Consider the following 14,129-nt stretch of genomic DNA (forward strand, 5'->3'; position numbering starts at 1 on the left):
AAAAAAAGCACGTTGCAGGTACGGATTATAGTCAATATTAATATTGACTGTCCTAACAAGAGTCTTACCTTTCCATCGTCAGAACATAACTCTTCCGACTCTTCGTGTTGATTAACTCCTTGTCCTGAAAATTCGTCTTTCTTCTTTCTAAGTCTTATTAAAGTACTCATCAGGGATGATTCAAATTGCCGGTACGCAGGAGATACCTATCTTTCAGCACCCTTTGCTTATAACAAAGTGTATCCACAGAACCTTGCCAAAGAAATGTCTTCTCTGCGATGCTAACCTCTATCTGCTTGTAACCAGCTATGACTTTAATCGAATAAGATTGAGGTGTTTCGTCGACATGCACGGAAACCGCTTAATCCAATTTCATACTCTCGCCGTGTCAAGGTCCAATATAATTTCTCTTCTTCTTCTCCATCAAATACCTCCCTAATTGATTAGATGGAACTTTGGAGCCAAACGGACCAAATATCCAGTGACCATTTTTTTTGTCTGTTTTTCCTCCTTATCAAATCCGATGATGTCTTTTTGCGAACTAATCAGAAGTTTTCTTTCATGTAGGGTTAGTCTATCGCATCTCCGAAATATACGCCAGATGAATAAGGTTTCAATGACACTTTATTCCGTATCCAATCCTGATGTTTCGTGAGAAAGAGAATAACGCGTAAATTGTCATTTACATTGCGTCGGTAACCGCACCTTATTTTCTTGTTTTAAGTTACACTTGATTAGATTGTCCCCATTATGTGATGGGACCGCCACAATTTTTCACAGTTACGAACGTCTAAGTTCAATCGTTAAAAGACACTACCCTATTCTTCCATTTCCCTTAATGGAGCAACGTTACACATCATTGCTTATTTATGATGGGCTGTGCACCATGGCTTCTCGTAGATGCTTGGTGCTTTTAGAAATAATAACCACACTCTGAATTCAATCTATATGGTTTAATGCGGGCAATTACGACGAAGCTTGATAAATGATAGCTAGGTCTCAATCAGGCGACCTCATTTTGTTTGTGCAGTGCATTGTTTATAGTCAATGGAACGGCACAATTCAGAGATCAATTTCGATAAGGTTCTTCACTTACCATTATTATAACCACTTCTCTTTACTGCAACAGTTTGTGATTTATGAATTTAAATACACTATTCACCTTCAATAATAGCTTGTCTTTTTATTTATCTTATTAAATTTTTATTGATATTTATGCTTCTTCAAAATATCAAAAAAGGTAAACAATGATGATAGAAATAACTTTTGTAACAATCTTAAATGCTTACAAATACATCACGAGTGTATCGCAATCTATATGCATGAATTCATGGAATACCCAGAAATTAAACGCATCAAAATACATATAGCTGTTACTATTTGATACATGTAGCCTAACCACTAATTAGGTAAATGTTTCACTGATATAACATACACGATGATTTTATGTAAAACACCCGGGGCAGGGTTCTTATAAGTACAACTGACACTTTTAAATGTTATTTTATTTACATTGCATTCAAAGGAAAATGTGTTTCATAATTCTACAAAATCTTGAATGCAGATAATCATACAAATAGTTATGGTAGTATATATTGTACAGTTCCAGTGTGTATTTATCTCAAATTTTAAAAACATCGTATGTTTAATACATTATGCAATTGATACATTAATACATACGATGTGTATCATTGGTTTAAAAAAGTTTTTAAACGATCTCTTGTTATTATCTCAGCTAACGTTTTGAATTAATTTTTATTCATCCAATTAGCAAACATTATTCGACTTTCAATATCACTCTTCTTGAGATGCTGCATAATAGATATATAACTCGCTTTCAAGTAGAGATCATATCTTAAGGTTAGGTGCACACTTGAGCTGCTGCATGTTACTCTGTTGCGTACATTAATGACACAGTATTCTGAGGATTATTTAAATAACTTTTCTCAAATAATGTATAGCACCTTTTTTTTCTTATGGCCTTTACTGTTTTGACTTTTGTCCTGTATAGATCCCTTTTTATAAGTCACTAATGTGTACTGTGGGTTATTTTTGCCCCGTGTACTGTGGGTTATTTTCGCCCCGTGTAGTTTTTGCCCTTCTACACTTGAAAATGGTTTCATTCCCTTTAGAATTTGCCAAGACACAGCTGTGTTTAAAGAGAGATAATATGAGACATTGGAATTCGCTTAGTGATAAATTCGCCTGTTGATAGCGAGTGCAAAGAGGGTAAAAATAAAACGAGGGCAAATATTTCCAAATATACAGTTTCCAAATATTGATCTTTTGCTTTTAGATATTTTCCCAGTGTATTCTTTATGCGTAAGTATCTACTGTAACCCGAGACTGATTACATTAGTCTAAGAGATAAAAACGGAAGATGCTTGTTTTCTTGTCAGATTCATTTTGAACGAAATTAAATTTAACCATGGAAATGTTATGCTGTTTTGTAACGTTATATAATCTAAAGAAACGCAAGTATTTTTATATTCGTTTTTCATGGGAAAAGTTAAATGACTTCGCATTTCATTTCAGCATTAACAAGTTTTGGACAAATACTGTTTAATGTGTACGAGTTTAGTATAGTAACAGGTGTTCTCGAAACCCAGTCTTTCAGTAAAAATTAATAAACATATGAATGTAATGCATTTTAATACTCATTTACTAGTATTTCTTTAGGAATTATGTTTCCTCTAGGGATTTTTTTTTTCATTTAATCATCTATTTTGTCTCAGCTTTGAGACAATGTAAAGTGGTAGAAAACTCCCAAGAGAATGGTCTGTCATAAAACATTCAATGCATTTTAGGACACTGATCAAAGAAGGGTACAAAAATGCCACCATCTCACTGAAACATTGTACAGCACTGTCGCAGATCATTCAAAGAAAATCGATTTTTAATAATGATTATGGTTAATAATACTTCTCTAGTCAATTTATCATAATGTTCAAAGGATATTTTGCCTTATTGCTTTCAATGAAAATTGATTTAGAAAAACTTAAAAAAATGTCACCCAAGGAATCGAAAACGAATAGAAGTCTGTATCCGTAAATACTTCTATTTTTTAATGCAAGTGAGCGCATAAAAAGATATTTAATTATTTACATAAGTGAAAAAATCTATAAAGACACATATCCCTTTTGTATTTTGTGTATTAAATAAAATATAAAATAACCATGGCATCTTCACTAACACCTTAGAAACTGCTTTCAATTGATATGAAATTTCTTAATTTATATCACTCATGTTTGAAATTACTGTTTTCATAATTATATAACAAAAATACAATCTCATCAAAATATAAAAATAAAACCAAATATTAACAATAGTTTTCGTAAAAATGGTTTCAAAAATTATATTGGTAAATGTGAATGAAGAATACATTTTATGCAGTCACGTTAATGATAGATCAAAGACAAATTATTATTATATCTATTTCCTAATGGGGGGAGGGTTGCAGGTTTTTGGAAGTTTATTAATCGAAATGTTAATTTCTCACGTTAATATGATTAGATATGTGTGAATTATTGACTCCAGAAACGTGTTTCTAAATTATATAGTAAGTTCTTACCTTAATTAATGTCAACATTCTATTGATGGGGTTATAAGCAAGCAATAACAAAGATAGACAGTAGCATCTAATATGATAACTGGTGATATGAAACGACGCGGCCTGCAGTAAACCTTTGTTTTGATTCAAACGATGAAACAATAAACAAAGAGACGACGGATATTGTTTATGAAAGAAAGGCTACTATAAACAGTGTCTGAGCTACAAAAGAACGAGATCGACTGCCGAGGCATCTCAGCGCCGGTAAATATTGTTATTGATACGTGTTCCTGCTCAAGTATCCAGTCTGAGTTATGTTTCGTGTAAATCATCGGAACGGCTCTAGAGCGCCGAGGAAATTGACAGCTTCACAGCACCTGTGGAAACGCAGGGTGGTATCGGTACATTGTACGTAGCTTTTGGATGGACAAGATGCCGTGCAGACAAAAGCAAATTGGTCATTAATTCGTCTGCTGTTGACTAATCGTGCGGACAATAACCAGAAAACGGTACCCGTGACTGCTATATTCTTATACACAGAAGGGGTTATTGTCACGGAAGACAGAGATTGACTGCAGGTACATGTACATCTTCGTTGATAGAGTTGTTTTCAAATTATTGTATGTTGATTTTAGAAGAAGGGATGAAAGTGAAAGTATTACGGTTCCTAGACCTTTAAATTTAATTGATGGATTGATAAAGCATCTTTTTTGAAATATAATTTCATGAAACAGAGACCAATATCGGCTTTCAATCATTTTATATGAATTTCTCTTGTATTTCTCCAAGGAAATGGGAAAATGTTTTGACGGTAAACAAGGTATTTTAGAGCTTAAAACTTGGTCATATTACCTGCATATGGTGTTTTTTTGTCTCTCAGTTGATTTGATGCACAAGAGCATGCTCTTCATATGAACAGTTTCTAAGACGAAGCAAGCTACTGACAAACAAGTTGATAAAACAGGACTATCAACAGTCTCGTTTGAAGTCATCTCTTTTCGTAAGTTCTATGGTCGATACAACGACCTTGTCAGTAAATACAATCTTTTACTGGGTCGAATGCTGACCGACATTTTTCATACGAATTGTTAGACCATAATAACCAGCTAATTGTCTACGGACTTTTCCGATTTTTCCCCCGAATACGACAAAGAGCACACGGCGGGTGTGACCGGTCAGTAGAGGATGCTCACTCCTCCTAGGCACCTGATCCAACTTCTATCTTTTTGGAGTTCCGTGTTGCTCTGCTTTGAATTTGTATTTCGTTTATTGGGTTTTTGAGATGGTTCATGGTTTGTTATTGTCATTTTGTTCATCTCAATTGATGTATAAAATAATTATGAATACATGTCAAAGAGTGCCAATATGCTGAAGTTTCAAAAATTGTAACAAAAAAAAATTTCTGAAAGTCAAATTTGTTATTCTTCTTTAAATACTATGGATAAAATCTTAATCTTAATCCTGTTGGTTATTTGTGTTTCATACATCATGTAAAATGATACCTGTCATCTACGCTGACTAGCTGACTATCATTTCATATACATATATTTAATATATAATATTGTCTTAATGAACCGAATCAAAGGTAAATGAGATCTTTAAAATGAATACAATAAAAATGAAGCAAGCAAGTTATGATTGATTAAACAATTTAATAAAATTTTGAATGAAGACTAAACTGAAATTAAAAAAATTGAAATAAGAAAAATCATTGTATACATGCAACACCATCAAAAAATTCAGCCAAAGTTCGGATATGAAACTTTTGAAAAATAAAAAGAACACATAGTCTGTCTTCTAAAATGAAATATACACATTTCATTTATTGATTGATTTGACAGATTTTCGGAAATCCAATTGACCTCCCCGATTGCAATTGCCCTTGTTTACCAGGCTTTATCTGGTTTGCCTTTTTATAATATGCGCTGGACGCAAAAAATCAAACGTCATGTCAAAAGCATTGTATGAATTAATTCTGATTTTATTGTAGTGTGAAACATATTTAACATTACACTGCTGTTTTGTTCTCAGGCTAAGTATTAGTGCGATCAGCTTGTGTCGGCCCAAAGCTGAACAACACCAGCCGCAACAATCAAAGAGGTCGATTTCAAAACAGCAGAGTTATATTGTTCGCATCATTTATATCAAATTATTCTTAAATCTGATACAGTTTTGTATTATATAAATATTATTCATTACCTTTTACTTATTTTTATCAAATTCATGTTATATACCCCCGGTATATATTCGGCGATGTTATAATTGGAGGACTTTTAATGAAAGTCGCCATTAACGGCAAAGGAGTCTGTTATGATACATAAACATATAATCCAGAACTTACAGTTTTGAGAGGGACACTTCAGTCGTCATTAACATAATAATGATCTGGGGGTTTTCAAGTCATTCATTGCAAAGAAATCTTCATATTTTTTGTTGTTACTATCCAGGTTTCTTTTTAATTTGACCTATCTTTTGTTCTGACAGTCAGAGATGCAGCTTTGTTTTGTAGGTCTTTATCTGTCGTTATAAAAGAGTTTATTGTTTTATAAGGAAAAATGACAATAACAAACAGTCAACCATTTTATAAAACAATAAAAAATATGCAAAAGCAAAGCAGAGCATAGGCAACACGGACCTCTAAAAAGATAGAGGTACATGTAAGATCAGGTGCCTAGGAGGAGTGAGCATCTTCTGCTGACCGGTCACACCAGCCGTGTGCTCTTTGTCGTAATCGGGGAAAAAAGTATCCCCATAAAATATTGAAATTTTTACATATTATGCTATCAGTTGTTTTTTTATATCGTTATTGACAGTATTTATAAAACGGAGAAAGTTTCGTATTGATTATAGCTAAAAATAAAAGTGCAAATTAACTATGGAATATGGTTTTAACCAAACCTTCCTTACATCTTTTTCACACGTATTTTTATATTAAATAGTACTTTAAACGGTTTCAAAATAAAGGATGCAAAACTTATTTCTTAATTACATTTGCAAGATATCAGCACAGATAGTTATGACACTGCTATTCAACACATTAAATAAAAGCAAATCATGGATTTTAAAAGCCAAGATCTACGCACATCAGTGACCAGTGAAGATCATTACTTCAACAAGGAACCTTATTGAAATTGTTCTAATCCAAGATTATTCTTTACGGTACAGTGCAGATCAAAGCTCAACCGGTGGTACTTACGCGCTTTTGTGTCGGCAGGGAGGCAAACACAGTGTCATCAATAGTATTCCAGCGGAGAATCTTCGTCCACTGCCTATTTCGTCTTTTGCGAAAAGACATTTTTACACTAAATGCTGAAAATAATAAATTAAACCTTAAAAAATCATTTAAACTCTAGTTCGCTAAAATTGTTTTAAATCATTTAAAGCCTATCTAACATAATTTTTTTTACTAGCAAAATGTTATTTGTTAAATATTTCATTGAAAAAGATGTTTTAAAAGGTGCAAATGTTCAATATTGCCGAGAGATAATTTCTCTGTACTACATATGCGGTGTTAGTCTTTTGCTAATTCTTTGAATATCGTAAATGGTATATAATTAATGCCTCAATTAAAACGAACGTAATCATTAGCAATTCAAAGTACTCTTTATCTTACCTTTTAATCAAACTCTGCCAAAGTTTCCCAATCAACGTCTATTGCAAACAAAGTAAACCGACACGCTTTGTATCAGAGCAAATGACACTACTTTACTCGTAAAAATACATACTTGAAAAAAAAAAACTACTGAGATGTTTTAATTAGTTTGAAACCAATCAATGGCATTTGTTTATCTCCTTTCTCAGAACGAAATAAATATCAGACTCCGGTCCTTCCCAGAAGGTGAATAAATAAAATCCTTGGTAACAAATCCCAAAGCATGTGACAATCCTTGAATTGGTCCAAATTCTGACTGATACGTAGCGCGTGTTGTTGCTTCGGGTTTAACCAATCTCCAAAGCAGTCGACGAGAATACCAGTTTTATTAAACTTTAATGATGATTAGCGCGAGACAATCGCTGTTGAAACAGATGTCAATTGCAGCTAGATGTGGGATTTCGAATTCTGTTGCATTGTTTCTTCGCCATTCATTACCGTCCCGTTACCCTCACCTGTAGGTAATGTAAAGGAGAATGTATTCTCTGAAACAGTTATCCGAGATACCGCAGGGAGATAGAATTGATTGATTAATGGTACAGTAGTCTTTATGGCAAATTCTTTTAGCAGCGTTTATAGTGATTAGAAAGACGTTAGAGTTTGTGCAGGAAGAATATCAACTGACTTATGGTTGACTCTAGATCTTCGACAGTTTTATGGTTTGATAAATGATCTAATAGTAAAAAGAATTTTTGACATAAATGTATCTATATAAACATTGTTGCAGGAAGAGCAAATTCAGAAAAATTAATTTCCATTACAGGTATATACGTGTATGAAACGTTAACACTGTTATCATGAATGTAACATTTACATTTTGCATTTTGTATTGTTCATACTTTGATGTTACCTTACATAAACATGGTCTGTTTTGAACATTTGTCAGTTAAAAAGTGCCCGAACTATATTCTAAGAAAACATGAAAATGGAATGTAGGCAAAATGAAAAAAAAATATTCTAAGAATTTCTAAAATATTATTTCTAAAGTGCATATACATTATCGTCTGTCTTTCATATATGCAGTAGTCAAAAACTTGAAATTTTTAAACTAACAATTAGGCAAAATATTTCCCTTTAAGAATAAAATTATTATCCGACATTTTTAGTAAAAATTGTCATTTTTAGAAGAAACCTTAAGCTTGTTAAAGAAACAATAATATACACACTAGATATGAATACGCATTATAACAAAAGTTCAAAATATCCTAATATTTAATGGTAAACAAAGAAAATTTAGATTTGATTTATCAAAGCAAAATTTCAAATCAGTCGAGCAAATCAGATCAAATCTTTCATGGAACCAAAATGTTGGCCACCATGAATAAGCCAGATTGATCGAACCAACCCACCATCATTTGTGCGAGCAAATTGTCTATTATCTTATTGACTCGACACTTTGCCTCGTTATGTGTATTACAATAAACAGTGATTGCGGTTGTTGAAATAATGTAAATTGTGTATATGTAGGGAGCATTTGCTTGCCGCCGAACTATCATTGCACCGGATAATGAACTTTGCAATAGAATTTAACGTACATTAAATTCTTAAGTTTGGAATCGAAATTTACGTTTGCTGAGCAATTCGAAATTGCATCATATTACATCATTGCTTCATTAGTTTAGATAAATTTGTTCTAGATGTTTATGAGTGTCGACTTTTAAGACATTACCCATGCTACTGTTCTAGTATTTAAAACACTGTTTGAATTCACTCTTTTCGTTGATGGCAAGACATCAAGAATTAGATTCCAATGTAGATATTGTACTAATTATTTGGAATTCATTCAACAACAGTTTGCTGTCTGAAAGTCTGTCCATCATTGATCCAAGTGTGTTAATTTTCATGTATATGCACAAGATTTAAAAGTGAATGCTGAAGGTCCTGCTAAAATATTTAAGTGGTTTAATATATTTCTACTTTTCTATAGATATGTATGAATCACTTTTAAATTTTGTTGATGTAGTGTTTATACGTACATTAAATTAAGAAATGCTTCAAATATTCCACATGTTATAGTAAGAAGTTTTGTGGACCACATTCTTAAACTCCGTTTACAATTGCCAATTTTTTATATGAGTAATTAATACCAAAGCAACAACCTATAAAAGAAAAGAATCATGCTAAAGAGCCATGTTAAAGTATCCTTAATTAATGAAATACAGGTGACTCTCGATGGCTCGAAGTCCTAGGGACCGAGGAAAAACTTCGAGGGATCAAAAATTCTAATAGTTATTAAGAGTTCTACATTTTCCAGGTTGACCGATGGGTATTAAAATTCGTCTTACCTGATATTATGATGAGCCATTTTTTGGTGCTAACCTTACACGCGTGCTTAAACAACGTTTTCTTCTCAGTCAAATATACAGATCTGGATGTTTTAAAAACTAAATAGAAACAATGTTTGAATAATGTCAGGATAATCAGCACTTCAGAAAAAGTATCATCATATAATGAAATGTTATGGTATTACGGAGTTCCATATTAGAAATATATTGAATTGCATCTTCACGAGTCTTTACGGAACAAACGTCGAACATTTCACTTCTACGATTTTCTTCATAGATTAAAAATATTCTTTTTCATAACTTAATAACTAATTTAAGAGTAAAAAGAAAATGTGATGACCGAACCATTTGTTAATTACTTAAACATACAGTGCTGAAGTTATACAGAATGCCTTTTTTGGTATTACAATTAGTTAAAAATGCCTTTCCATTGTTCCTTGTTGATGATTTTGCAGAAACAGTGCTGTTCATCATCCATGTATAAATCAGAGAAAGCTATCTTGCATGAAGCAAGTTTACGTGAATCACAAAAACCGAAAACAGAATAAAAAAAGTCTGATTTTTTTTTCTGTTATATTTTTATTTAATCAGAGATCAACGTTTCAAAAGACATTTGGCTTTTTTTTCCTTTTATATACATACAGTTTCTTAATGCAGATTTTTACCCATTTGATATTGTTTGAGAAGATTCGGAATATGTAGAATTCATATCGCTGTAACAGAGTATTATTCAAACTGTCCCATGGGATATGATTGGACAAACGAACCTGATCTGTTCAATGATTTCTTGCACAATGTAAATAGTCTAGAGACATGTTGCAACTATCTTATAAAAGGATTTGCTGTTGAATGGTTTCCCTAAAAGTCAATGTTCGCATTAAGCTATCTTCTGACTTCCCTTAGGATTCAATGTTTGCTTTGAAAATGAACTTCTACAATATCACCATGTCTCCAAAATTATTGAGATTTCTCTTTACCGTGTTGTCATAGTAAAAATCATAAGTTTTTATATTTATGGTATTGATGACAAGAAATTCTTCAGTTTTAACATATCAGTAAATTTTGTGTGAGACAGAGACGGAGAGAGACAATGAGAGTTAGAAAGTAAGAATAGAATAGGGCTTCGTACAATGCTTAATAACTTTTTATCCTACGACCACCTCTTTTATTGACCGAATAAAGTTAACCTTAGGCTAATAGACCTAATATTATTCGGTCAATGTATCAAAACAGCTACACTGTAATTTATTTGAAACTCATACGGTGTGACGTCATATTCTTTTTTATAATTCACGACATGACGTCATTGTTTTAACTGTAGATGTGCACTAGACATTATCAAATATGACACATTTGAATTGATAGGTCAATGATATCATATTGCAATATAAAAAGAATACATTTCAAACTGTGTTAAATATGAACGTTATTAAGGCTTACAGCAGATCGAAAACATGAAGCCTCGCCTTTGTGATATTTTCTTATCGTTGCCAAAATATCGCTTATATTTCAAGAGAGTAACCATATATCTTAAACAGCTATTTAATGAATATGTTTCATTTATAGTTCATTAGAATTTAAGGTCAAAATCTAGTAAATGAAAGGAGCCTACATGTTTATGAAATTCCATATATAAATTCTTTTAAAGGTGCTTCTTAACATTTATCTTTGTTTCATAGGGTGTACCGGGGCTTAAATTTTTAGTAAACAAAATGAAAAATCATGTTTTAAACAACAATTTTCTATGAAATATGAAGGATAAAAGTAACAAATTTCGGAGTTTTGTCCATTTTTCACCAATGAAATATATCTAAAATGCCTACAGTCTCTCCAAAAACGGCCTCAAACAAACTCTTAGCCTCCTCTTCAAAACGATGTCAAATTGAATATAGGTACCGGGATTACTTTTAACGTGATTAAATAAAGAATGTCAAAATATTGTTTTATTTGCTGCACAATTCCTTTAAAGCCGTAAAATACAAGAAAAGATTCATCAAATCAATTATGATGTCATAATGGTTCTAGCACCATAAAGACGGTCTGGAATCATTTGCTAGACCTTAAAACATGTTTTTTTTAATTAAACAAAAATTTATAAAGATACATTAATATGTGAAATGATTAACAAATGTGGATATCAGCCAATAAAGACCCGATATCTATTACCGTAATAAAATAATAAATCTTCTCAAATGTAGCTTTTCCATAACTTTTTGGCAATCAATCTAATAGCAAAAGATAGTGTTAGGCCGAGAAACAACGTGAAAACCATTAATAAAGTAGAAGATCCAGGAGCATGCATGACAAAATCTTTTATCGATTTTTATCGATACACCGTCAGCAGAATGAGGAGCTCCCATGGATTCGTTGTAATACTGCAACCATGTCTCGTCGTAAACATAATAAGAAATGTCCAAGAAAGATCCCAAACTGTCATTATTAACCTATTTATTTGATTTGCAGGGATTATTGGTGTTTTATTCAGATATTTTTTCACGAGAAACTAGTCGCCTAACTGACCAAGTCAAATGATTTTTACAAAATGTGGATTGGGTTCATAAACCAAAACGTCAAAAATAATTAGCTTGACAAGTTCTTACGAGTAAAGTTAGATCAAAGTTATGTATTTTCATACTCAGATATAAATCCTTCAATAATTGAACAGAAAAATGTTACTCATCGCCTGTTTTAGCATTCAGTACAAACTTTTACAGGAATTTGATTCATTTGGTTAATACTTGTATTTATCATGACATCTTTGAAGGAGAAAAACAACAAATGAAGAACCATGAATTCACAGAATTCAAGCAGTATTCAATTAAAGTTTGGACAATCTTTGTTTCAAAGCATTGATGTGTTTTGTTCAGAATATGGATACAAAATACGAGTGCGAATGTGTGGTGACCAAATTTATTGTCAGTCTAATATCTATTAGCACAGCGAGTCTATTACAAGTATGATCAAGAAAGTTTTGAAAGAAAAATTCAGATGTGTCATATGATGTAAAGTTACGATAAAAACATGTCATACGTACTCAAATGATGTGATTACGTTTCCTTCCGTTAACAGTGTTCAGGCTACAATATTGACAAGATATGTGTGTGACCAGTGGTGAATTAAACTCCAACTTGGTTTTTTTTTTTCAAATGGATATCAAAAGTATGTGTTTATAAAAATAAACTTAATATCTAATTCATATTTAATTTAAGTATGTATGGTACAGAAAGATCATCAAATTGAACATATTACTGAAGTACAAATTAAGCATGAAAAATACAACTTAAACGAGTTTCAATGAAAGAAGATTTAAACATTCTAATAAAGAATAGAGCTATTGGAATGGCAAGTGCTCTGAGCAAACGTGTCAAATTCAGAGACCGCAAGACTAGTTATGCCAAATAAGGTCATTGGTATACTAGGGTCTGCTGGGTTTCTTTGATGCGATGTACAATGAAATCTACTCTCTTTCTCTGATTAAAGGAATAACCTCGAGCGTGATTGGTTTTATATTATATCCATACCCCCATGCAGTTTATGACAAGTCTTATCCTGCAATAAATTGAACGAATTAGCTTTCAGAAATGAATGTAATTTGTTAGAGTGGTTACTGTGAATGAAGTTTTTGAATAATACTGTTATTAGTCTGAATTTTAATTGCTCGCACCCGCAAGTTATATTTTATCTGCTCGACTTGCATGGTGCAAATCGATATTGGAATTGGTGTCACATTTCATCGTTTTTCCCCCTTTTTAGGAAAATAATATTGCTTACATAATGAAACTCATTGAATGCTTTAAATACACTTATAAAAAATTATACACAATTTATTTCACTCTTTTTCTTAATAGATATGCTAATGAAATATGCATGTTTTGCTTAGTGTTCTTAAAATGTAGAACAAATACAGTATTCTGAGTGTAGGAACTTTACAAAAAAATGAAATAATGAATCTTATATTGGCGTTTCGTAAAAATGCAAGAAGATCATAAACAGCTATTTCTACCATTGTCTCTTGGAAAAGGTCCATTGCAACTGTTATTGTGTTTTGTTGTGTGTTTTTTTTTTTATATTTCATATGATGAATGAGATTTGCTTTCGGTATTATCTTTAATTCCTTTAATGCAGCGATTTCATTCTCTGTGGCGCTATATTTTTTAACTAATCAAATTACATTCCAAGGCTTTCAAAGAAAGGATTGATCTTTAGCGTAGGTGGCTGAAAGTATCAAATCGTGCTTGCATTTTCTTCTTGGAAAATATCACAATATAAAAAACTTAAAATGATGACAAATAGCGCAATGAAAGTTTCGATTGTGTTCAAAGACAGTCACTTACGGTGAAAAACGGTCTGCATTTATTGGAGGCTTGGGGAAAGAAATGATATATAAAGGTTCAAATTGCAACAATCAAAAAGAAATATAGCCAACTATCCAAATTTGGTTTCTGGTTGTCGTAATCAGCGTTATTTTTCAACATGATTAGAGGATTGTCTTCGAATCAGGCAGAAGGCTGCGATGTAAGAGTTGGGGTTTGATTGGAGTAAGTTGCGGTATACAGGGGGATTCTAGGAATCACTTAGGATTCAATTAGCAGGAGATGGGTGTTTGTTTTCTACTTGATAGCATGTTACAAGGAGGAAAATC

General features: G+C 32.2%; 1 protein-coding gene across 4 annotated transcripts in view; it reads right to left on the reverse strand.

Annotated features, from left to right (window-relative positions):
• LOC105331637 (pleckstrin homology domain-containing family G member 7) overlaps positions 1-7,667 on the reverse strand; it is a 38,606-nt gene extending 30,939 nt beyond the window's left edge. The window contains exons 1-2 of one of the 4 annotated variants that reach the window (XM_020068664.3): positions 7,164-7,667; positions 6,747-6,859 (exon numbers count right to left, since the gene is read on the reverse strand). In XM_020068664.3, coding sequence (XP_019924223.2) covers positions 6,747-6,845 — 99 coding nt within the window. In that variant the 5' untranslated portion in view covers positions 6,846-6,859; positions 7,164-7,667. Of the gene's footprint in view, positions 1-68; positions 876-6,746; positions 6,860-7,163 lie in introns of those variants that run through there. The other 3 variants (XM_066081543.1, XM_011433914.4, XM_011433913.4) reach the window with 3 other exon arrangements.
• Between the last annotated feature and the right edge of the window lie 6,462 nt (positions 7,668-14,129).

The sequence above is a fragment of the Magallana gigas genome, chromosome 4, assembly GCF_963853765.1.
Source record: "Magallana gigas chromosome 4, xbMagGiga1.1, whole genome shotgun sequence".
Lineage (NCBI taxonomy): Eukaryota > Metazoa > Mollusca > Bivalvia > Ostreida > Ostreidae > Magallana > Magallana gigas.